This window comes from Osmia lignaria, chromosome 3 (genome assembly GCF_051020975.1).
Source record: "Osmia lignaria lignaria isolate PbOS001 chromosome 3, iyOsmLign1, whole genome shotgun sequence".
NCBI classification, from domain to species: Eukaryota; Metazoa; Arthropoda; class Insecta; order Hymenoptera; family Megachilidae; genus Osmia; species Osmia lignaria.
This window is the reverse complement of record NC_135034.1, coordinates 9,922,601-9,949,191: the sequence shown is the minus strand read 5'-3', so window position 1 is coordinate 9,949,191 and position 26,591 is coordinate 9,922,601. Positions and strand designations below refer to the sequence as shown.

At 44.2% G+C, this 26,591-nt stretch overlaps 1 protein-coding gene across 8 annotated transcripts in view; it reads left to right on the top strand.

Moving 5' to 3' along the window:
- The window catches only part of osp (myosin phosphatase Rho interacting protein outspread), a 117,082-nt gene that overhangs the window by 22,783 nt on the left and 67,708 nt on the right, over positions 1 to 26,591 (top strand). For all 8 annotated transcript variants that reach the window (XM_034332642.2, XM_034332639.2, XM_076693431.1 and 5 more), the window contains exon 2: positions 14,587 to 14,667. In XM_034332642.2, coding sequence (XP_034188533.1) covers positions 14,587 to 14,667 — 81 coding nt within the window. The remainder of the gene's footprint in view (positions 1 to 14,586; positions 14,668 to 26,591) is intronic.

Genomic DNA, 26,591 nt, shown 5'->3' with positions numbered 1-26,591 from the left:
TGCTTCTACTTCTTCTTCTTCTTCTTCTTCTTCTTCTACTTCGCGCTCGCAGGTGCGCGTCTCCGCCTCTTGCGTGTGCACCGGCCGACGCTAATTTAATCAATCCCCGAACGAACTGGGTGCAACGCGTCCAAGAGAACCGCCAGTCGAAGAGGACGCGTCGAACCGTGACCTCCGCGGCTCGTCGATGACCCGAGTTGCATCTCCGATACCTACGCTACCTTCTTTTCTCGTGCATCGCAAAAACGTTGCCGGCATGATATATGAACGCTTTGAGAATGGCACGCGAGTCGAAAGGAGAAGATTGAGTTAGCGTTGCTCGGGACTCGTGGAAAATACTTGCCTTTATTTTATTTTATTTTTCACTCGACTGCCGAGGCGATGTCCGAGGGATTTTTAAGGATTTGATTGTTCGACGAAGAGGAGTCGATAGACTCGGAAATTTGAACGAAAGAAAGGGTTAAAGTAACTTCACCCACGGTCACCGAAGGGCGAACCGCGACGAAGCAAAAAGGGAAGGGAGAAGAAAGAGGTACAATTAACGTATCGCGGAGCTTGATAAAAACATGGGCGATGGTCGGGGAGATGAGGTGCACGGCGAGTAGCGTTTCCGTTTCCAATTTCACGCGTTTGCTTGTTCGTTAAACGGCTCGCGCGTGTTTGTTGCTCAAGGGGTGGATTCAATTTTTCTGCCAGTCTGTCGCGGTAACGCGACGAATCTTTAATTAGTACCGTTCACAGGATCGAATCGATAATTATAATTATTCGTGATTGTATTTCCATGATTAGAAGCGAAAATTCGCGAATGCGTTTCTGCAGGCTTTCGCAGAATCGGCGCGGATTTCTTTTTCTCCGGCATGTTCGGGTCCAAGAATATGCGAGACACGGGGAGCCGGTCATCGGGGAAAACCATCGTGTCAAGCTCCCTTGTAAGCTCGCACGTGGGCGTTTCTTTGCCGCCGCGTTTATACTTAGTTTCGTCATTTGGGTCGTGCCAAATTGCTACGGTAGCCGATCTCGTACACGCGCGTCTGTCTCTCTGTATCAGTCTGCGAACTTGCGTCCGCGAAAACTCTCTCCGAGTCCTGAGTGCAATAAACTTTGCAATTCTTACGTCACCGTGCCGTGACTCGTAATAACTGGTAGTTTACCCTTAACGATGATGCAGTCGGGAGTTGTAAACGGTGCCCTGACTCGTCGTTCTCCAGCTCATGCATATCCTCTGCAACTATGCCGATCCTCAGCCTTTGTTTCACGGGGTTATCGCGTCAGGTTATTCTCAGCGAATACAAAACGTACGAAATAAAGCAAAAGAGTAAGAAAATGATACGGTAGACTGTTGTTCAACCTTGAGTAGCCATTGATTTCTCCAACAAGGCGAACGTATAGAAGGGTGAAATGGAAAGTTCTACTCGATTCGCATTCCTCCAGGAGGATGGATGCATCGGTGTAGGAAATGAAATATTTTTTTTTTTCATCGTGCCGATATGCCGATATGCAACGAGGAGGTTGCGCTACCGCATGCATTATCGAAGTCATCGTGCGAAACTGGTAGCAAATTGAAGGCTGGCTAAGCTTGGGTTCGCGTTCGACGATGCATCCTCGGTAGCCTGCTATTTCTTCGTCATGCCGGTATGATTATCGATCTTCTTTTGTTGTCTCGCGTAGTCTCGTTTGTATCGTAGAGAAACGTAGAACGGGCTGTGTTGATGCAGCACCTTTAACCGATCGGCCGCGGTTGCAGGCCCGTTCGCAACGTCGATTCAATGAACCGTGCCGGAAGGAACGTTATCATTTACCTTTCCCCCCTTCGTAAATCGAAGCATAACGCAACGGCGGTGGTGGTAGCGGGATCCCGGTATCCGTGGCTGGCTCGATGCCAAGATAAAGCCACGATATCAACATCGTTTCAGATCATCCCCGCAGATAAGCGCGGTATACACGTCGTTAAGTGGCAATTTCGCGACCGGCTATTCTGTCGAAGCTAGGAAAAATCACGCCAACTACCGGTTTTCGATGTTTCCACCGTGAACGGTTGACTGCCGTTTCTCCTCGTTCCGTACGCATTCGCGTCAGAGAATATTTACTCGATACCTATTCGACCGTCGGCGATTTTCACCGGCCAGCTTATCGTCTCTTTTATGGGGAGAGAATTTAATTTACCTAATTACAAGTCGTTTTATTAGCTACCTCGTACGTGTACCTACTAGAAAGAGCTTTGTTTTCTCCTGCTAATAGACTAGATTCAACAGGATAGCCGAGATACTAAATAATTTTAGAGATATTTCAACAATCCTCAGGGTAATAGCGCGCTATCAATGTCAACGATAACAAATTTATATTCATCGAAAGGCGAAAGTTGTCGCAACGAAAGGGAATTAGACAATCGCTTAATAAGACACCGGCATAGATAATAAGCTTGCTTGCTCGTGGCAGATTTCGAGATTCATAATTCCCTGTTGGGTAAGTACGGGAACGAACGGGGTTGCTCAATTCCGCGTTTCGTCGGTAAAGCCGTGTACACTAAAAAGGTCCTTAATATTCCCTTGAAACGTGTCGCGGGAGCGTTTGTGGAATTGCGAAAGATCGCTGAAGCCGAGATTTGTCGCGTTGCTTTGTTTCGTCATCGCGTGTTCATCCAGGTTGACTGACTGCGGCTACGGGTACGTTGACACGGGGACCGGTCGCGAAAAATGAGATTCATTCTTTCTCGTTCCCATGCAATTACCATTCGGCGAGGTGTCATTACGACTAGACGCTCGTCCGGTTTCGTATCGCACCTTCGGGAAGGCGTGGTGGCTGGCAGGGGTAGAGTACAGGTGCTTTCGAGACACCGCGAGAGCCGGTTGAGGTCGGCATTAAGCGTGCCACTGTGTCAGTAACAGTACTCCTCGTAAAAGAGGCTCGGCCTCGAGGGTCACGACCCACGACCCGAGACCCGTCTACGCGATACTCCCCCCCCTTCCCCTTAACGAGCAACGAACACTGCTCGAAAACACCTGCAGCCCTGCAACCCTATTAGGAGTCGATCGATCGTTCGATTCGCCAGGACTTTAATAAGTCCTCGAGGAAGCTCGGATCAAAATGACCCACATCGATCACAATTTTTACATTGCCATTATACTGGAAGTCGCACACTCTCTCCAAAATTAGTAGTCTCTCTTTTTTAAGCTTCCAAATTAGTTAATTAATCATTTAGAATAACTTCACCGATCATTTAAACGTTTCTGTGAGAATAACGATGTTACGCTGATCGCACGCGCGAGACATAGTTCAAAGGAGATTCAATCGAACAGAAATGGTAGCCGCTTTCGAAATTTCGTGGTACACGGCGATGTTATCGATCCCCGTGCCAACTTAACCGGCGAATTTTCTGCCTGCGCATTGAAACGCGTCAATTATCCCGGGATCTCGTTTCCTCGAGTCAGGCATTTCTCACAAGTGAACGATGAGATTTTTTTTTTTTTTTCCCTTCTTTCCACCTCGGAGCCATTGATTTCCATCGTGGCTGGCTTAGCCGACCGGCATCCCGAGCGATCGGCACTCTGACGAAATCGGGATACCGTATTAGACAGGAATCCGTGCAGCCTGTTTCGAGGTCCGCGTCTTTCGAGTGAAAGGCCCCGAACGCGTGTAGAAACAACCAGAGATTCAATGGGAGGCCAACGTTGCCCAACTCTTTCGATACTGAAATTGAAATTCGAGAAACTGCCGTGAGAAATTGGCGGTCGACGCCCTTCGTACAGCCAGACTTTGTCTATGATGCCGGATTAGAATCGATACCGATATCTCGGCGCCAGTTTTCATTCTCAGAAGATCGACCGCGTGACAAAATTGAATTCGACCCGATTCATTGACTCGGTGAACCGTCACGACCCCTCGCGACATTCTTAACTAGCCGTGGAATCAAAGTTTAAACGATTCTATTCCTAGCAACCCGTTCATTTTCCACTCCGTTTCATAGTTCTTCTTGCTGCGAATTAGCCGAGAAATTTTTAGTTGAAAAGTGTCCCCCCTTTTCCACGGCTGTTGTAACATAGATAGTCAAGTTTTATTCCTGGTAATCAACCTGTCACGTTTTTGCATCCAACGACGTTCACTTTTACAATGGGCTCATTTTATATGGTGGTGTTTCGAACATTGAACACGTAAAGGTCCTTCGCAGTCTTTAATAAGATCGTAACAGTTTATTTTCTTTTTTCTACGTTCTCGTAAGTGCCATTCAAAGGAACGTTTCCCATTACTCGTATCATAATCCCCGCAAAAAAGATCGTCTCGGTATCTAATAAAAAGTAACGTAGCGTGTCGTAACTTGGATATAATCCTGCGCACACTAATGAAAAATAAAAAGCTCGAATTCCTAACAGGCGTTCGGCTAATTGATGTATCTAACTGGTGAAGCGTTCAAAGTCACTGAACTTAAGCTCTGATCTAACACTATTTTGGGTATTGAATACCATTCGGCTTGGTATTATACTAAAACCCGAGGCTCGTAAGTTGTACCAGGTTTCTTTCTTTTTGTAAGGCAGGCTGCTTAGAAATTTGATCCTTGAGTGGTTAATAACGATGATTACACGAGTCAACGCCTCGGGTAACAAAAAACCGACGATTGATCTGGCGATCTATTTTTTTGCCCAGAAGCGAAGATCGTGGCACCCTTCGATCCTGATTTCGCCGCGGAAAGAATGAAAATTGTGCACCGATGCGGGTCAACGTCCGTTTACAGCGAATCGAAGCCACTTTCGAGACCATTTTTGGCGTTGAAACGCATCTCGCGCGGCGTTTCCTTTCAAGGTTAACCTAATTTGACCTGCCTAATTACTATTTCTGTCTCGCGTGTCCGAGACGACGCCTGCCCTTTCCGGCTCGTTTCAAACGCCCACGTGGCGCAAACGTGACTTTATGCGCGCAGCTAAGCGTCGATCTTCGCTCGTTCGATATTAATTTCGAGTAACGGTACCAACCCGTCCCCATTGTGTTCTGTCACGTTTCCACGTCACCTGGAATGCGTCGGTACGTGTGCTAATTTCCATTTCTAACAACTGCGTCAAATTTATGACGATTCTCATTTCTCAGTTCCGAAAGTGGAGTTATAGGCGTTTGGAGCAGGGATGAAACGCCTTTTTCTCTTCCTACACGTTAATTGTCAAAAGGTGTATACCGGTAACACGCGTGCGTGTACACTTTCTTTCGATCTCCGGTATATCGCTTTCGTCCGGCCGACTTCCTGGCCGCCAGTTGGTTGAATCGGCCGATAATGCGACCGACGCCGCGGCCACTTTCAACCCGTTAAACGGGCTGTTCCAATAAAGCGTGTCCACGATTCTAGCGAGGCGTAATGTGTAGAGGAACGGATAAACCGTATCCGTATTCTATCTGCAAAGGTCTCGTGGTGGACGTTCGTTTTTCCTGTTCGTTATTGTTTCGCGCGGTACACGCGATCGGCCACGGCGTGTAACGAGCCCTAAAATGTCGCAATATAATTTCCGTCTGTGTACACACGCGCTCGGCTCCGATACGTTGTTTCATTGTCATTAGGCGTAAAGGGTCAGCATAAGAGAGAAATGGAAATCGATAGGGAAACAATCGAACCGGTAGCTGCAATAGTCCTGGACGATATAAGCGTGAACCAGCGGTACCGTTACAAGCGTTACATGCACGTTCACCTTAACTCGCGACAGTTGAATTCGTTAGCGAGACTCGACGCAGGGATATTACCTCCCTTTTAGACCTCGTAGGGCTCGTTTTCCCTCTGCAAGGCGATCGTTGGTTTCCTTTAACAGTTTAATATCTTCTGTACCGAGTGCAGAATTCTATCGAACAGAAAGAGAGGGCAATCGTTCTCGCAACGATTCCACGAAAGAGGAACTTTCACCAGGATTTCAGAGAACAGCGATCGCGAAATTTCGCCGCGAGCCAGTCTTCCAGGTTTCCGGTTTAACCCTTGCTCTTATGATCTCTTTCGCAATTACGACTATCATAGTTCAGCGCCTAGCTCGCGTGGAACTTTGGCTGAAATTGAAGCGCAAACTGCCTCCGCTGCGTCGATCAACACGATGGATTCTTAGTATTGTTGTTAGAATTCTTCGAACCGAGCGACCGTGAAATCAGAGTTACTTGGCTGAGAGTCAAAGAAAGCGGCAAGAGTTTTGTTTTCACCCGATCGCAACGCGGGAACATTGCTATTCGAGGTTCGTCGAACGAAAGCAAAAGAAACGAACCACTCTCTCGTGTCAGACTACTCCCGATTTTTCTCGTTTCCCATCGAAATCGTAGTCCAAGCACGTTTTCATGTTGTTCTACCATGGCAATAGAAAACAAAGCTTCCCTCCACCATCAGTTTCAAGAATATTCGTAGAAACTATTCCTCTTATCTAACGCGCTCACCAGCAGAGATAAAAGAAAAATTTGTTTGAAAAGAAAATCTATAGGTCGGGGGTCCAGAGTGTTATCCATTATCATTTTAAAACAGAGTGATTCGGCGATGAGGCAATTTCCATTGAATCCAAGGACTGATTGTTGAAGATACGCGGGAAGTAGGTTACTAAGATAGTCTTTTAGTGAAAAATAAGTTTTGAAATGTGGAAAACCAGGACGTACTGGGCTACCTAAACCGATTCTCGTATCGAATTGACTGAAAGATTAAAAGGTCGCTAATACTTGTACCTATGAAAATAGAAAAGTCTATCTTGCGCAAAACGTGATCGGCAATAAAACGATTCGGAAAAACCAAAGTGTTTTATTGCACCTGATATTTTTGGATGGTCAGTTTTCTATAACCGTTTCAACGCTGATGAGTATAAAGGTAAAGCATGATTTTTCTCGGAAATGATTAGAAACGAAAGGTTGACCAAGGGAAAGAAGGAAACGGAGAGTAGGGTAAATGGCATTCGCGGTACACACGAGGAGAATGCTTACAGTTGCACGTTACAAGCGGCGATAGCTCGAGGCAACCACGAGCGGCAGGCTCGGCCAGTCATTCTCGACAAGTGCGCATCACGACATCGGTCTACCTTATATCCACCTACGTTTACATCCACCCACGTTTTCCACCTTATTCACCTCACCTTAAGCCACGTCCGCTTTCGGTATCTCTGCTTCTCTCTGTCTCTCAGACAGCCATCGTTCGAGGTCAGTTCAACTGTGGGTCAGGTCAAGAAACCGACCGCCCGTTCCACGATCCAGCTCGATAACGTCCTATCGACGATCGTGAAGACCTTGACACCGTTCCAACCATGCTCATTTTACAGCTCCATCTTTTTCCTACTCTAATCGAGTTTATCCTCACGAGACACACATTTCCATTTCCAATGGGAATAGATCCTAGGATTCCAAAGCTGAAGAGAAAGCTCTGTCTAATTGAACGGAGGAATCTCCGTTCCATGGTTAACGTCGCGACGCCGGGGTTCCGTAATATCCGTGAAATGTCAATAACCGACACAGCTGCAAGCGTTTTACATAATGAGCCGAGTAGACACCGGTGGTACCCAGCTTCATTCACGATCGATGTTCCTCCCTTTTTTTTTTTTCACCCTTCCTCCAAATTCCTCGTTATTTTTATCCCGACGAATGGCGCAGGATGCATTACATATTCTCACCTCTTGCAGTAGCTCGTTAGCGATTTGCGTGGTAACAATGTTCCACGTCAGTCTGGATAATTATTCTGTACACATGTGTCAGCCCCTCTGTGTGTGCATACAGGATGTTGCAGGTGACTGGGTCAACCTGTATCTCCATTGTAAGCTTTAGAATATTGAGGATCTTTGAAACTTCTCCACTTTTCGTATCACATTCGATACAGTTGAATTATTTCTAATGAAATTTCTTTCTTTTTTTTCTAACCTACCCGAGAAATTATAGCTTGGCCCAATTGCATGGGTCAACCTGTACACGTTTATATTCATCTTTTTCTCGGTTCTCCGTTTTTCTCGCGGTCGAAAGACAAGCGTATGCTGTCCGATCCCACGTCTTCGACCTCCAACGCTTCTCTTGGGCAATTCTTTCGAAGCCCGGCTAACCAGTCGGGTTAGTTGTATGCACTTGTATGCACAGCTGTATTGTTGTTGCAAAACACGCGAGCCGGTAATCGACGTAACACGGGAACAGGGAGTCCGGGCTTGGTAAAGAGGGAAAGAGGAAGACAAGGGAGGTGGGTTAATCTTGCGTAACGTAATGATTCTCTCGGTACGTACGCCGCTGCTTTTCGATTTCTTGCGCGTCCCGGCCATGATCGATGACGGTAAATCGTACGAATGCTTTACGATGATAATGATACGTTACGATTCTACGCTCGACGATTCTCGACCTCTCTGATTTCTCTGTTTCGATGAGGGACAATCGATCCGTGTTCTTTTTTTTAGGACTTCGCCTGATGAGTGTGATTTAGTTTATGTTTTTATAGGAGGGGGATAATCTTGCACCCGGGGGGGCTGTAATTGTACTCGTCAATGGGGTACTTAACAGAACCAAGTAAAAAACCTTCAATTTCCAAGCTGAAATATCATTTGAAAATTTTATTTATTTATAAATCTTGTAATTGAAATTTGTGTGAGAATTATTGTGTGAGAAATGAGATTAATTAAGTAGACGATTAAAAAGCTATAGAAACGAGCCGGTGAACCAATGACCAACCAGGTTGATTTTCATCGAACAAAAAAATTGGTAAAACGACGTGGATGTTTAAGGATCGATTAGCCCCGATTTCACTTTCCTCAGACCAGTTTCGATCCATTCCGGGTAACCGTTTAAATATGAAACACGCAAGGTGGTCCCGGCGATTTTTGCGCTCCTTTGTACGCGTTGCAGGTGAACGGTCGTTAAAGGCCGGGATCGTTTCGTTGTTCCACGCGACTCGAACGATTTTTCCTTCCTGCCGTCGCCTTTTTTTCATGCTCGCACGATTCACAGAATCTGGTGGTGGGAGGCGTTTAGAGAAGACGAGCAAGTTCACTTTTCCCGGGCGGAGGTTTAACGACCACTTAATTGTAGGACTCGCGTTACGAACGCTTCGTTAATTGCAGTTCGCGTGGAAACGAAGCAATACGGGCCGTGTCGTGGGAAAGAGACGAGTGAACGTCTCTCCGGAAAGGGGGAAAAAAAAAACTGCTCTCGAATTGGGTGAAACTCGCTCTCGCGACGAGACTTTGCTGTTTCATTTGGTCTCTTCTTAGCCTTTTATCAACGTTGGCTTTGTTATCTGTTGTTTCAATGGCAATTCAATTTTTTTTTTTTTTCAAGTGGTCACGATGATTGTTCAGCGAGATAAGACATGCGAAACGCCACTTGTTATTAGTATTCTAAAGCTAGTACCTTATTGTACCTCTCGTTACCTAATAAGTAGAAGCAGAAATACTATTTTATAGTGAGGTCAGTTGAGACATAATGAAATATACATGCATTTAGCAAATAATTCAGAGTCATTTTTCACAAAAATAAATCCTGCTTTGCATATGGAATCAGTATCATTCCTACTGCATTAAAAATCCAGGGTCATTCCATATTTGTCAGAAAATGATCAACTTCTAAATGCAAATAAACTGAAGACACGTCTATCCTCCGAGGATAATTGAGAAATTATCAAGGTAATAATTCCTCGAGCTTTATTGATCAGCCTGGCCTTCGTTCGATTAATCAAAATTTATTCTGACTTTGATCAAACGCCAGATTAAGACATCAATTTTTGCCAGATCGAAAGGCTGCCTCGGGGGAACGTATAATTCATCGATAGAAAAATATCACGCCTGGTGGTGGATGTTTTCCATTTACCAAAGAAGTACACACTCGTTGGCCGGTCGTCTTTAATCCTTTCGTCGATCGATTTCTCGGCACGATAACGTCTCGGTGGCTAGGTGGGGACAGGTTTCCAACGGATGGGGGCTCGGGGTGGACACCGGATGTGGGATACGCAGAGGACGAGACGCGTGGGATTGCTGGTGTGATACACGCGAGTCGGCCACTCTCTTGGTGTCTCTCGACCAACCGGACCATGCTGACCATCGAGAGGACAGCTTGGACGTGGCTGCGGTGTACAGTTGCCGTAGAAATCCGCGCGCCGTTGCCCGGACAAATCGTCGATCGCACCGCAGACACCAGTTGGAAAGCAGGGTCTTGCTACGTTGGGGATAGAAATCGTAGAACGTTCTCTGACATTGCGCGATTCATTCGTTAAATTCAACCGGGTCTTTTTCATTCGATTAGATTTAGAGACGTTTGCTTGTTAGACTGAATGCATCGTCTAATACAGATAAGGGGTTGCTCGTTATTCAATCGAAACGAACGGCAATCGTTGCTGGCTTCCTGTATTCCGTGCACACGATCGTTACGTGGCTCGTATACATTATAAACGTGCCCCAGGTATGCGTTAACGCGTGCAACGGGACTTTCTTATTGGCCTGGGCATCGCCCACGACACGCTCTGATTGGTTAACGAGGTGGCGAACGAGGCAGATCTTTAATTGCCTTAATAAAGAGTAAGTAGCCTCGCTTGTCCGAGTCTCGTTACGACGTGTTAGCAATCGGCATTTCAGCTGCACCTACGTCGAGCAACAACCAACGTACCTCCACCTCTGAATCGACCTTATTAGTAGAGCCGATAGATTAGAGGCGTGTGGGCCTGCATCTGGCTCTCCTTAACAGCTTAAGGACTGGCAAGGACTCGGTCGAACCGTGTCAAGGACGACCGCGAGGAAGCTGAGACCCCTCCGGCGATCAACCTGTTGTCCAATTATTCCCGATTGCCCGGATCACTGTGTCTCTGATTGTGCAATCACGTGCCAACGACAGAAACCGCCCGATTCGACCTCGGTTTTAGCTGATCGATCGTCGAACCTCGAACAATCCATGGATCCTGTAGCTTGCGAAAAGATTCCCATCCGATCTAACTGATATGATTTATGAGAAGATCGATCGGAATTACGATGTTGATTAATGTCAGTCATCGTTCGTTTCGGTGGCTGGGTTCCTATTGTTTCGTTGAATTATTCTTTTTTCAATCGCTTGTATTTCATAAACAAAATGGTCGATTCACGTTTCTAGATTTATCGTTATGGATCGTAAACTCGATATCTGTGCTACGTTTTACACAACCGATAACCGGGTCATTAGATCTCGAAAACCGTCCAATCAGACCTGAATATATTGATTTATATTATTTCCATCGGATCTTTCGTTCACTTCGAAACGATCCCGAATTTCTCTTTCCAAATCACCGTGCATAGAATCGGATTTCTATGACACGACGTCGCGTTCATCTGGAACGCAACAATGGCGAGCTGCGTTCACCTGATGCTTTTCCAACCGCGCGCTTTTGTCCGGCAGGACAGTGGGCAGACCGGAAGTCAATTGTGGATGCGCGAGCAGCGCGGCGACAGGAAATCAGCGGAGCCCGGACGGAAAGCGGTTAAACAGAGCGTATATTCGATTGCTATCGATTCGAGTCACTGAAAAAAAAAAATCCACTTGATAGAGAGAGAGTTTTTGAATTATCTTTATAGATTTATCGAGAAGAGAATTTTCCATTTTATTGGATCGTTTCTTGATCAATTTATGATTTTAATCATTCTAAAATCCGGATCACTGCGTTCATGGAATGCCGACATAATTATAGTAAAAGTTTTCTCATTCGAATTAATGATAGGACTTCTCTTTCGTTCGTTATTTTATATTTTAACGAGGGAACTTTAATAAAATTTCCAAGTCCCATCGCTCGGATATTTTTTCCTCCATAATTATCATTCTATCGGAGGACGTTGATTCGTATATTGTTCTGGCAATAAATACAATAAGCAGAGGAACGTTCATTTATCTTTCTCTTGATTGCCCTCGGCTGGATGACTCTCTCGGTTCGCGTAAATTAGCTGATCGTAGAGAAGCATTCAGTTAAGGGTGTGCAGAATGGCATTCCATGGCGTTCAACCTTTTGCCAGGATGTTTAGGCAGCTGCTGTTTTTACCGTTCGATCCTTGATCTTTTGTTTAGCCCCGTACAAGGGAGAACGGCATAATTTTCTGTAAAGAAAGACGCGCTTCGGGGGCCTGTTCCAGCAAGTAGACCGACTTTATTTCTCCATAAAGCAGAGTAAATTCTCGTTCTTGCCCGGCACGGCCAGATGATCGCCTCGTTTCGTGATTGCCACGCACTGGAAAATGATCGTCAGCCAGCTGAACGAAGACGTATTACTTTTCTTGCCGGGCCCTCTCCTCGTTTTCTTGCTGGGTGAAACTTTGCCACGGAAAGTATTTCATTTATCCCGTCCCCTCTCGTTGTTGTTGCGCCTCGCCTCGACCATGAAATACCCCTCGTAAATTTCGCCAACCTTCTATGCAATTTTTCCTCATTTTTTTTTTCGAACGAGAAGAGCAGCAAAAGCGGTGAAGGTAAATGAAATTGTAAAAGTCGTAGATTTTACGAAGGCTACGTTCTTCATTGAGCGTTAATTAACGTAAACTCGGGACGATCAAACATCGCGGCAAGTGAAATTTTTTCGCTGGCCCGAAACGAACAGAGACGATCCCGGAGCGTAATTTCAGGCCCGTTTAACTTGCTCGTGTCTCGAACGAGGGAAAAACTGCACAGCTCGTTCCCTTAAGCCGCAGATGCAGCTTTCGTAACGAGCGAAAGTGACGAGAACGCGTATATCTTCGTACGATCGTTTTCTTTTACACGATATCGAAGCCGGGTTTCTTTTCAAATATTCGGAGAGTTTCTTCGGTTCGCTATAAATCCGGTGGCTGGAACTTGGAACGCGTTCCCTCGACGGAAGCTGTTTCCGTTCCGTTGGATTAATGCGCCGTGAAAGAGTCAGCGCGATGTTCATTAACATATTTCCAAGGGAAACGATCTGTCGAAGGCGTACGTTCGTGGAAACGGCTTAAAAAATATGCTCCGTGTCGAGCGTACGGTAAAAGATCGTCGTTTCCCGAAGAATTTCCTGCCACCGATGAAATTATTGCCGCCAGCTTCGGACGCCAGCTTGAAGTATTTATCTCGTTGTAAATCCTTTACTTTGATGCGTTCGTTAAGCTGAGAAAAACTTCAACTTCTCCTAGTGGATACGTTTTATTTTACCTTCCCGAGCTTCTTATTGTACTTTCCTTAATTATAGCAAAATTCTGCGACTTTCAACTCCGAATTGATCTACGTTAACAGAACGTGTATGTCATTTCAATTCTTTCTTCCCTTCTCTCTCGGCAACGGTGCAGTTTTTTTAAAGCTGTACCGAACGGGTTCTATTCAAATTGGGGGTTTTCAAATTACATGGGGGTATTGTGGGACACCCATTCATTAACCGTACAGGCTGAACGTTTCTCGTGGTTACTCCATCTTGGGATAGTAGCTTCGAAGAACGTAATCTCGTAATCCTTCTAATGCGCAAGGGTACGTGTATACACGTGTAATTATGCGAATTTTATCACAGTTTACTAGGAAAATTATAAAAATGAATGTAATACGAGATGCGAGATGAAATTAAAATTGGAGCTCTCTCCATGGTCCGCCGTCTGAGGGTTAAGAAAGTAACGATCTATATGGAAGACAGACAGTAGCAAAGGAAAGACGATGCTCTTGATGAATGACCAATTTAAAATTCTTCAGATATATATTGTACCTGTTCACGTGGCTCTCCTTTCCACCTGAATGGCTACCACTTCTCTTTCACCCTTTCTCTGTCTGTTAACCATCGTTTCTTTGTATCTTGTTGCTCTCTCGAACACTTCCTATCCGCCGGTAGCCCCTAAATCTTCTTCTAAACATAATAATAGAGTTTGAAGAGGATCCGGCCTGCTGCGGCGTTGTTGGAAAGTTTGATTAGCCGGTGGTACGCGGTCGATTGCGATGGTCGAGGCTCGTTCCGTCGACACGACGGGAGATTGCTTTTCGTGGTTGATATTCCGTCGATGTTCCCTGTGGAATGCCGAGTCGATACACGGCTGAAACTTTTTTAATAATTACCCTCGCTTTGTTTTTCTTTTCTCTCGGAGGAGAGAAACGCGCGGACGAATCTTCAATTTTTCATGTTCAATCCTTTCTTCAATTTAAGACTTTCACAAATCCGACTTCTTGTTATACCCGGCTGAAATGTAAACTTCCGGCTCGTTGCATGTATTCTTCTTTTTTTTTTTTTTCTCCAATGCAAGCTTTGCATGCAAACAGATATCGTATATCGCAAGAATTCTCAAGAAACGCGAGCATCGTTTGAACAGTAAATCGACGAATGAAACGATCTTGTCTCATTATTCAGCGGTTCGTTTCGTTCGGTGAAATCAGTATGAATTCGAGGTGGATACACGCTTGTTCCACGTGTGTACTTGTATATTATGCGTTTCGTCACGTTGCATTGAACTTCCGACGTCGTTATTATTTCCATCGGGTACAAGGACTTTCTACGCGTAGTTTCACATCGTACATGGTACAAAGTAGTAGGCGTACGCGAGTCAAATAGTGTGGAACACGAAAACAAATCAAGGACTATATAGAAATAAATCAAGGAAACTACTTAGCAACGAGTCCGCATGACCCTGATAACGCGTACGCGTATAATATTGTTCCTTGAACGTTTATAACTAAAGTATACGTATATTTTTGTTGCAGGCAACGAGGAAGATTTCAAAATGCGGATACCTGTTCGTCGCCCCGGGTTGGGACTTCTCGAATCCTCTGAACCGGACAAAGGTAAGAAAGAGTACATCATTTGATAATCGCTAATGAATTAATTTGAATTTTCATTGAAATTAAAATACGTCTACGCGGGGTTCGATAGGGAACGATTTAAAAGGTTGAAAGATCCGCGGAAGCGTGTTGAAGCGATCGGAGGTGGAGATCGGAAATGCTAGCTTGGTCCCATCGATCACTTCCGTTCCGATACCTCGGGCTACGTGGCGCGTTATCGACACTCTATGATCGCGAGATCGTGTTACAAGATCGATCGAACCGCACAATTTTCTCATTATCGAGAAAGCGAGGATAAGCGTGTGCACCCTATATCTCTCGCATGCCACGACCCGTTGAAACGTCCATGTATACCTCTTTTTCTCTTTCCCTCGATCTCCTATCTATCCTCTTTACCGGAGAATCGTTCGATTCGCTCGCTGCGCCTTTCTTTCAATCGACACGGTATTTCTCCTCGTCACTGTCGTCCTTTCCATCGGTTCTTCTCCCGTTTTACGGTAACTACGCGAGGAACGTGACTAAGATGTGTAAACAGTTCTCAGCCGATCGTCCTGCTTTTTTTCCCCCTTTCTTCGTCTTCTTCTTCATCTTCTTCGCTGTTGTTTTATATTTACGACCGCGAATCGATCGGCACAGTTCCTTTCTAAACTTTCTCCCGCGAACGACGTACGATCCTTAACGCTTCGCGAACGAATTTTTCACCGTCGAGGATCGACGCCCGATCGCGCCGCGATCGAACGCTCAGATTTATACGGATCGCGAATGCTTGCCCAGCCACTGGTATTAATTGAGAAATGAGTTGCTTTGTTTATACTTTATTATACTGCTTTTAGAAAAGAAACGAGTTTCATTTGGATGCATTCCAAAAGCGATGCAATAGGTCATTGAAATCACTGTTATTTTTTCAGTTAATTATGCGAAAGAAAGAGAATTCTATTTTCACCGCGACCGATTGGAAACTATTGATATCGTTGGCCGATTCAGAGCGTGTATATCGTTACTAGTATACGCTTTGTAATTCATTTGGCATCCATAGGTGGAGGAGCGTGAAACGCGAGCATGAACGATCGATTATCGAATCTTACGGCGTGGCGAAGACGCGGCCAGGACGCGACGCGACGCGACGCCGAGAAACGCGCGAGTAGAAAGCGGTTTCATGGATGACCGTGTTTGACCTCGATCAACAGACTCTCCCTTGATTTTCTATGACAGCTAGTTTTTCTCCATTTCCCGAAGAATCGGCATGCGTTGCTTCCGGTCACCGATCGACGGTGTTACCGTTTTCGTGGAACTCTGATGCTCGTCGGTTCTTTGAAATTTCTCCCTAGCGAAGGTTCTTGGTTTTGAAAAATATTAGTGGTAATCGTCGTACGAGTACCATTCACTTCTCGTGCATAGTTAGATTAATGAATGACGTATTAAAGAAACGCGCCAGGTGGATGATGAACGCGGAAGCGAGAGGATTCGCGTGCGAATCTCTTGCGACCAGTTATCTAGCCATTGTCGTTTCAGCTGGTAACTATCAACGAAATTACAACGAGCGAGGATGCGAGCCCGTAAATCTCGGTCGTTTCACCGCGAGACGCCGGAGAAAGTGAATAATTAGAAGGCGCCTGAAGGCCTTAAAGGCCTTTAAAGCCTAAACGACGGGACGGGACAGGAGGGGCAGAGTGCGTAACAGCCGTCGATGCACGCAGCCGACTCCTTAATTAAGTGGACCTTGTTAATTCATGCGTATCGCGGCGAAGCTACACGATTTTCTCTTCGTTTGCCCTCTTTGGCAACCGCACGGCCCCTCTTCTACACATGTATATCCAGATTTATGTAGGTCTTTCGTTATTATGCCTCGACCGTGCATACTTTTCGCTCGCTCTTCTATGCTTGACGTAATTTAGAACTGGAAAATTGCGATCAAAAAGAAGTAGGTACTTCAATCCGTGATTAAAAATATAAGGAAATTTACGCGATGTAAATTATGATCGATAATTGCAGGTACTTAAATACATAAGTTTAATGAATACCGTTACACAGAAGGTGTCCCAGATTTTTTCACCACACGGTATGCGGTTCCGCGAGACGGGATATAAAGGAAGGTTTAACCCTTTTCGGTGGGAGATGTATTGAAAAAAATTTGTATTTTATTCTTTGCAACACGAGTAGAACTTGCCAAACGACCCACTTTCCAAATGTTTCATTGCAATAAGGAAAACCGCGATTCAATGTTATTATATATTATTACCAATTACAACAATTTATTGCGGAAAAATGCTTGTATACAAAGAAACGCTTGGTAATCGATCGGTATACCGATTCACACCTATCGTTCGACGTCGATTGCTTGCATAACGACGAAACAAAATTGCTGCTAAATCAGCACGTCGAGTTGCGTGCTCGAAAGGTGTACGAAATCAAGCAGAATTGTTGATAACGTGTCAACGTTTGTCAACCGATGCTCAGTTGTCTCCGTCTCTTTGGGGTTCTTTAAATAATAACGGTAATCAGGAACTTTTAGCACTGGCCTTACGTTTCTTACGGGAAACATCGCGTTGTTAAGTACACCGCTTATTTCATTGCACAATCGACGTATGCATACGTACGTGTACACACACGGTATACACCATACAAATACAATAATATACGCGTTCGATTACGTAACCGAGCATACCTTCATTGTTAGCCCGAGTGTTTGTACTGGAGGGAAACAGTGTTATCAGGTGAAGAAAGAACGAATACTTTCCTTTTGTCGGCTCGCCTCGTCCCACGTGAGCCATACTCCGTTGCCATAACAGAATTTATGTTTTATTAAGCATGCACCATTAAAGAGGGCTAGAGCTGTAATAGACGCTTGTTAGCGAACGCGGTAATTCCACGTTGCCTTAGGTTTAGGCTATCTCCTAGGCCACGTCCGAGACGTATTGCCCAACCATAGTGATAAATTAGAGAATAGTAGGTTTCAAGTGTGCCAGTTATTGGCCACAAACGCCATTATATTTAGAACATTATGTTTAAATTGGCGAATTCACTCGAGCTTCTATTCGGCTGGCTATCGTAGTCCGGCAAGGAAGAAATAAGAATCTTGAGAGCCCTGAACTCTGTTTCTTTCACAGATATCATTGAAATTTGATCGGATCTACGTGGAATATTCTTGTGATCTTACAAGGGGAACTACCCAAGTGTTACACTCACTTATTAATGAAACTTTGCCAGCTTGTAGAGCTCGTCGAGCTGAACACGCCTATACCCCATTTTGGGGACAGACGGCTAATTGTTTAAAAGATATTAACAATTACAATTAGTTACTCCTTACATTCTGAAGTATGACAAACTTACACATACAATTCGCAATTTAGAGATCCACGGTTCAAATCCTTGGTTCCCAACATTTTTTTTTTTTTTTTTTTAAATGATAATTTGTCTCTTTTTGAATAACTATTACATAAAAATTATAAAAAAAAAAAAAAAAATTTTTGGGAATCAAGGATTTGAACCGTGGACCTTCAGATTGCGAGTCATTTGTCTAACCATGGAGTGGATCCACGACTCGCAATCTGAAGGTCCTCGGTTCAAATCCTTGATTCCCAAAATTTTTTTTTTTTTTTTTTTTTTTATAATTTTTATGTAATAGTTATTCAAAAAGAGACAAATTATCATTAAAAAAAAAAAAAAAAAAAATGTTGGGAAACAAGGATTTGAACCGATTGCGAGTTGTATGTGTGAGTTTGTCATACTTGAGAATGTAAGGAGTAACTAACTGTAATTGTTAATATCTTTTAAACAAATAGCCGTCTGCCCCCAAGGGGTATAGGCGTGTTCAGTTCGACGAGCTCTACAAGCTGGCAAAGTTTCATTAATAAGTGAGTGTAACACTTGGGTAGTTCTCCGTATTAGTTAGACTATGATAAATGCGCGTTGAAATTTCGCTAAACTTAGCTCAAGTTAGTCGAGCATCAAAGTAAACTCGAACTACGTCTGGAATTTTCGGCTTTACCGATGTACATTAACTCATCGTAACTTTTAAGTTATTACCACGCGCATACACTGTGCTCTTAAATTAAAATTTGAGCAAATCTATGTTGGATCCAAGTTTCAGCTTACGTTAACTGTACATTATAACGAAGCCGGACCGGGTGCTATGATTAACTCCGGTCAAACAAGCGTGGAGAATCTATTAATCTTACATGGTGTCGAGTTTAGAATACATTAAACTAAAGCCACGGTAGTGGAGGGAGCGTGGTGGAAAGTCGAATCTAAATGAAGCCTAGGCCGTTTCGGTTTCCCTCTATTTTCGATCTGGGTTACACTCGGCCTCGGGTCGTCGGTTGAATTTCCTTCCCCGTTGTACGATTTCGAGTTTTCCTACGGTATCTTAAAACGCGTCGCGTCGAACACGATGAATCTGTCGGGCTTTTAATTCCCTCGCGTTACGACACGTCCCCGTTCGATTGTCCAATTAACGCGGGCGCAGAGAACGGGTTAATTTGTTCTCGCGAACGAGACCGGGCTGAATCGAGGCAGGGAATTCGCGCGCGCCAGATATTTTCCCAGACACGGACCGAGAAACGCGGGGCTGAAGCTAAGAAATTGGCACACTCTAATGAACCTGCGACGCACGGAAAAAATCGAGGCCGACCGCGAGCAAAATTCCACGAATAACGTTAATTTGCATCATAATGGGCGTGCCTCGTCCTCTTCCTCCAGCTATCCTTCTCATTTTTTCGTCGTTTTCGTCCTCCTTTGTTTCCAGGAAAAAAATAAGTGGATCGTCCCTAATGTTATACTTTCTCTGGGTATAAACGATCCTGGGTTAATCAAGAAATTTCATTTTCTCCGCGACTTTTTTCAGCGTATTTCACTGTGGAAAGAATAATCGAAGAAATAAGGAAAACCATCGCGACATCCAAATTGCCGTAGAGAATCTGCTCGCATCACGTGAAATCGTTCCGTAATTCCACGAGAGATTATCCGGCACGTAAGGATGGGTCTTCCACGGACCGGTATTGAAAGAAACTTTACGAGATTTTAATTGAATATTATTGAATAATGACGCGAGTCTTTTCGAAGCATTCGCACGAAAGCAGTCGTGAGAGAATATATATTTGCAAATAGTACAATTCGTTTTGTAAGTCAACCGTCACGATTGACACAGCGCTGACATTCTAGCGTTAATCTACTAACCGAGAATGACAAATTAACTCGTCATTGGGAAACGTTTCTGTGCACATACTCGGGACGAGTTAACTCGTTGGAAACGTTTGTTGACGGATGAGCGGTTGCACGAACCGAGGATCGTTTTTGATTAGATTATTTCCTGGTTAACGGGTTAACGAGCTCGTTTCTACCATAACGACGAGCCTTGTTGCTCCGAACGAAGGTGGATCGCGTTGCACATGCAAGCACGGCTTAAATCCGCCCGCTGTAAAATGCATTTGCTTATGGCTCACTCACGTACGCCCGTATAAAACGGCGCATTATTCGCGAGTTACGCTCCGTACGCACGTCGTCGCTTCTTTCCTTTTTTTTTTCTACCTGCTCCCTTTTGTGAGCAGCTTCTTAAAGCCTGCAACCGGCCCTTCTTGCACGCGTCGTTCCTTTCCCTCTTCTTTTTAACCCTTTATTTTTACGCTCCTCGTCGCCTCGCCAGCCGAGAACGTGCGACACATTCGAATGCATCCCTGCACGAATGCAATACTGCACATGCACGCGTCGCCTCGTTCGAAGATCTCGTTCGCTGTTTTTTTTTTCTTTTTTTTTTTCAAAAGGAATTAGTATTCCTCAGGTTGCATTTGAAAACGAGGGAAGGTGGATTAGTTTTCACTGAATTTTCCATAGTCAGCAAGGAGCCTCCGTATTTGGTAGCAGTCGATTTACAAGACCGTCCAGTCTGCGTTTCGCTTTCCATCATCGGAACTCGTTCCGAACTAGCCTAGAAACTTGCGACTCTCCTATCAATGGAGGAGCGTATGCAGACTTTGGGAAGGTGGCCGATGAAATTCGTGAGAAGGCTTTCTTATTTAAACCGTAGAACATTGCTGCAATCGAAATTCCCTGGAGTCAGAGAAGTCGAATAAAGGCGGTGTTAGGTCAGAAAGCGAAACAAAGGTCTGGCACGTTGGTCGTGCTAAGCTAATTATCGATAAAGCAATCAATCTTTAGAACGCGCCTCTCGGGTCAGTAATGGCAGCCAACCTCTGGCCAGGAGAGAAAGCAGTTTTGATTGCAGCTACGTGCTGACTGTTTCGCTCTTACTCCAATTCGTTTACGAGAAAACGATCCGTCGATCATTTATTATCAATTTAAATAAAGAAAGTTCATTAATACGTTATAGAAGGATGCGAGAAAATCGATGGGTTTCTCTCTTGCTCGGAACTCTTCGTAAATGCTCTTATATGGATGTTCGATCGGCAGTTATATCGTTGTCACGGTAAATCGACAAGCGCTTTGAATATCTCGAGCATAACGTGTTCAAGTTGCACGGATCGTCGAGATAAGTTTACGAGCAGCCTTTTACAGCCGCGTTAAGACGATTGATAGGCAGCCTGGATCGCCGCGATTAGCGCCATTATTTAACCCGTGACACTATCGAGTCGCTTGTGCTCCACTTCTCGTCGACGTGGGTCGACCAACAGATATCCCACGCGCGTAATCAACTTTCCACGATGCGATTAAGACGAATTTTTGCTCGATTAACGTAACCATACGTGACGTTGATCGTTTCTCACGAAGATAGCCTCGCCGCGCCGCCTTAATTAGGCCTTCGAACGTGACGTTTAAGCGAATCCGTAACCGTTTCTCTCTCGACCAGTTGCAATTTATAATTAACCTCGCGGATGAATGTGACCAGCGTTGGAGGAATGATGATTTTCTGGGTCGAATCGTAGTTAGGAATAAGATGCTTGCGCGGATCACCAGGGAAAGGGAAATTGAAAATACTCTTTGTCGAAGATTTGTAGGACCGTCGAGGCTGGTGATTATCGGGGCAACGATCTCCGTAAAGTGAAAATGTCGAGCGCTCTTTGAGCCAATTATGGGGACTTTATTCATCTGCACGGCTTCCTCTTCGTGGCACGGGTCGTGTGCCCCTGCAGACAATAGGATTACTCGAATCACCGATCCACCATAGACGATCGATTCTATAATACATTAAACATTACCCGGTTGGATACATTAAACATCAGTCGATTTCCTACGGACTCGTTTATCGATCCTGATATCCGATCGAAAAATATTCTAATGCTTCTATGGGTTCCTCGGAAAAGGCCCAACCGGATAAGCTGGTCAAAATACCAAAATCGGTCGTAAACCAAATTCGACTTGCGACGGCTCGTTCGATAGCCAAGTGTCAACCCGGTGGTAATCAATTTTAGTGCATGAAAAATTCGGAAAAAATCAGAGAAATTTCTATTCATGAGACATATCTCTATTATAGAATTTTTGCAGATTTCTAATTTGAAAATTCAAAAATGATTTTAACCTCTATGATATCTACGTGTTGCTAAATTTTGCTAGCTCAACTTTCAAAGGGTTAAATGAAGCATAACTCCGCGAGAACGAAAGTACGACACGGAGCGTACATGTTAAAATATTCAGTCTAGATGTTCGTTGAAAGAAAATTACGGGGGACACGGTCTGTTTCCAGGAGATTTCTATTTTCCAGCGAACGGTGTCGCGTTTGCAGGTTTGCGCGGCGGAGTTCTCGATGCGGGACAACAGCTGGTGTAAACGTTGCTGGCACGTTAAACCGGCGCTATTTGGCCACGGCAAAATGCCCACAATGTTGGAACACGAGTGTGTCGTGACTTCATCGTCTGGTACCTCGATGCCGCCTATTGTTCTATGAATAGAGCTTGCCTTATCTCTTCCCTCATTCGCTTTCCTTCTCTCGCTCATTTTCTTCTCTTTATCCACCTTTCACCATGAAACTTCCGATATTTTTCCATCATTTTTAACGTCGGTTTTATCGAAAAATTCAAGGTAGCCAGCGAAGAATTTTCATTGGGAAATGAACGAAAGATTTCAGACACCGTTCTCTCGCGTCGCTAGGATAGCAAAAACGCAGCGTATGAAATATCGTGACGCGTATGAAATATCGAATCTGATCCGGGGTAATTCGATCGTGATAAGAAAGAGACGGAGCAACGAATCGAACAACGACGACGACCACCACGTGGTATCACTTTCCGCGACGTTTTGTCGTGGCGCGGTATTAAAATTCCTCGCGTTCGAACGAAGGCGAGAATTCGATTTCGCTCGTTCTTGTAATTACACCGCTTCGAATACAGAGCGTATCCATTTTATTTTCAACAACGTTTGCGGAACAATTGTTGACCTTCGTTAAAAATTCGCGTGTACCACCGCTGAATTCCTAGTTCAAAGAACAATTAGTCATTCTTTTATTAGGGAATCTCTGTTGGCATTCTCTTTCCAACAGCTCCAACATTTCCATCACAAAAAAAACTGTACGGTAAATGCATATTAACCTGCTCTTTGCTCGGGAACAATTGCAATTTGCATTTGAATTTCAGGTTGTACAACGTTCTCTATTTTCAGGAACACATAGCGGAGTTCGATAGGTTCGATTCGTTTCAAATTAACCCATGTAACTTGTAATTATTAGGAGTTTTATTTTGTGCCGCGGTGCTATCTGAATAATGTATGCACTTACAAGCAGTGGAAACATGGGTACACCTTGTATCCTCCGACCGCGATAACAAGGTGTTGAGAAATAAGTTAGAGAAAGCTTTGACAGACGGCGAGTCGTAAACTTTCACGCGACGTCTTCTAGCGGGCAAACTCTTTCGATGATTTTTACGAAAGTGCTCGTTCAATTCGCGAGCTCTTCGATGGGTAACCACTTATGGTTACTGTCATTTTTCCTCTTAGAACCATGTCTTCTTGTTACGCCTGAGAGTTTCATTTAAGGTATCTTGCAAAATTTCGTATTTTTTTTTTCGTGGTAATTAACGAATAATGGCATGAAAGGTTGAGAAGTTGATTTCTTTTCTTTTTCTTGTTCATCATCTTCGTAGCCGCTGGCGTTATCGAGCCTCTGGATGCCATCCGATCGAAGAGAACAGAAATTTCGTTGCACAATCGAACGTCGGATTTCTCTCGGCAAAAAGCAACCTGTTCGTTAATACGACACGATGCCGTCGCTCACGGTACACTCGGTGACTAGTTCGATCGGTAATCCGAGCCAAGAGAAGTGGCAAGAAGACCCGGAAGAGTAGGCGAAGAAAACCTTCGTAACAGGGCACAGGAGGATTGCCTCCGTGGTGAATGGCGTACGATCCGATCTTATCTCTTTGCGGTGCGGCTTCGCTTCGCTTTTCAAACGTTTCCAGAAAAACTGACAAATCTCCAACTCGAACACGAATCGTGAATTCTACTCGAAACCCTGATATTGGAGCTTTGCTCCTGGATAGCCATAGACTTTTTTCAAATATTTCTATGAAATGGTACAATGATAATATGTGGTAGTCGATAGGAGAATGAATAGAATTTCCGAGCTATCTACTGATATCTACAATAGAAGGATTATAGATACAAGTATTTTATATCTCTTTACAATAGTTTATAATCCTTTGTGGTGGAGATAATAAAAATTTATTTTTAAATTCAATCGCCTACTCGATATCGGCAAGGTACTTATCGAAACGAAATTTTCCACGGGATTTTGATCTAATTATAAAATATCGAACACCTGGCCAGTCCGAGTACAAGTGAAATTTTTCCAGTTTCACGTTCACGATTATTAGGGTACTTGATTTTTCTCTAGTAGTTAATGAGCCGCGAGTTAGATTTTTCTGGCTAGTCGGCAATCAATCACGCTTTGAACCGGGTATGGAAATTACATCTGTGATGTGATTAATGAAGCTTCAACGATGAGAATACAGGGTCCTCGAGTCGCGCGATGAACATTCGTATAATATATCACGGCTAGAAAATGATAGTAGCTGGGATAATTGAAATCCGTGTCCCACGTTTTCGTCAGCTTTTTCCCGCCAATTTTATCCAACCACGTGCTTCATCATCGCGTCACGATTTCCACGTTCCTATACCCCATTGGTATTTTATCAAAACGAATCGAGCATTTTTACTTTCCATTGGTTGTTCAGTATTTTCTAACTCGTGGGATCGTGGCGATATCCGCGAAGGATCTGAGAGAGCAAACGGTATGCTAATTAGATTTCCACCTGCCATAGGGGGGTTTCAGACACAGAAAAGCAACGCCCGGAACTAGTTGCTCGATTTCAATCGTGCTCCAAATAGTCGAAGGAATAATGAGGAAAATCGATAGTTGCCAATTGAATCGCATCAGGTACGAAAGTGTCAGGACGTTTCTTCGCATATTAATTGGGGAACGCTTTTTTAATCGATTGGAACGCGGTCGCGATGAAACATCGCCCGTGAAATTCGGTCACTGGACAGGATATACAAAGTAGCGAAACGGTTCTCATCGTCGGTGGAATTTCATCGAGGAGAATATTGAATTTTTTCAAGGGAAATTTCATTTATTCATCCTCTTGAATGTTACGTTTTTAATACAGAAAATTATACAGCTGCGTACAGGCGTCCAATTTTGTATTAAATAATTAACCCATCAAACGGTTCAGCAATAAAACGAATTCGACAATTTCCTCTTACATTTACAACATCATCGCATGCAATGGGCATCTGCATGCGAATCACGTTCGAATCATCTCTATCAATTACGATGAAGCTGCATCAATTCGCCGATAAAGCGTGGCAAAGTACCCGTATGTACGAAGGACGATTACAAAGTGTAATTTTTTCTCGATAAAGCGTTGACGATTACAGAGCGAAACGGTTGTTCCCGAGATATTAAACGTTGCCGCGAGAAAGGAAACGTGTAATTGAACGTTTCGATGCGTCGAAATCGACAAATTGAAAGTTCATGCAAGAAGAATAGCTTTGTAACATGATTTTAACATCTTGGAAAGAAGCTGTCGATCGACGAGAGATCTAATAACTTTGATAACAGGATCGAGCGCCGATGTTGTTGTTTCACGAATCCGTAATTTCCCGTTCGTCCGTTTGTGAAATCTCGTTGCACATGGAATGCCGTGAGAACGAGAGAAAAAAGGCACGTTTCGAGAGTGGCACGGAGAAGGTTTTGCCATTTGCAATGGAAGAAGGTAGGCAGACAATCGCGAGTCGTTAGGGGAGCAAATTAAGGTCGACGTCCTCCTCGGCACGAGCCGGAGACCTCGATTTTAAAATTCACTTTCGTCACCGTCGCCCTCGGCCGATACCAGCTGCAACACGGCCCTCGGCCAACATCAACAGTCCTCCGCTCGAGCTGAGAACGTTCGCCGGTCGATAATTAATTTCGCGATCTCTTATGGAAGGATCCCCGTCGATCCTCGACGCGAATGGAAAGGCCTGTTTCGGTAACCAGCTGCTCGTATTGGCACACTTTATTTAATTAACTAACTGGGACGTTCTGATCGTTCGTATTCAATCATTTTTCTCTTATCGATCATTCAGCTCGTTCAGATTTCGATTCTGTTATTTAGTCTCCAATTTACAGAAGCATTCGTATAATTGAGCCACAATTGTAAAATTGAGACACAGTAAAGATTTATAATTTACTTTAAATTAATTATACTCTGTGTAAATTTAAGAATGCTCCGTTCCCAAAGGGTTAATTATAAAACTTATTAAAACGTTTTGTCGAGGGAAATAATTTGGTTAATGTTTCACTGTTTATTTATCTTTTGATTTTATTTTCAATTGTTAAATCAATATACATCGAACACCGGTAGTTGCGGTGTTAATAGAATCGTGAAAGCCACCGTATTCCTAGCCAATTGTATGGCAAAGTAAATATTTGTTTCTAATGTACTCGTTCGATTCATGCAATCCCGAGATAGCAAGTTTTTCACGAAATAAAACGAGCAATAACG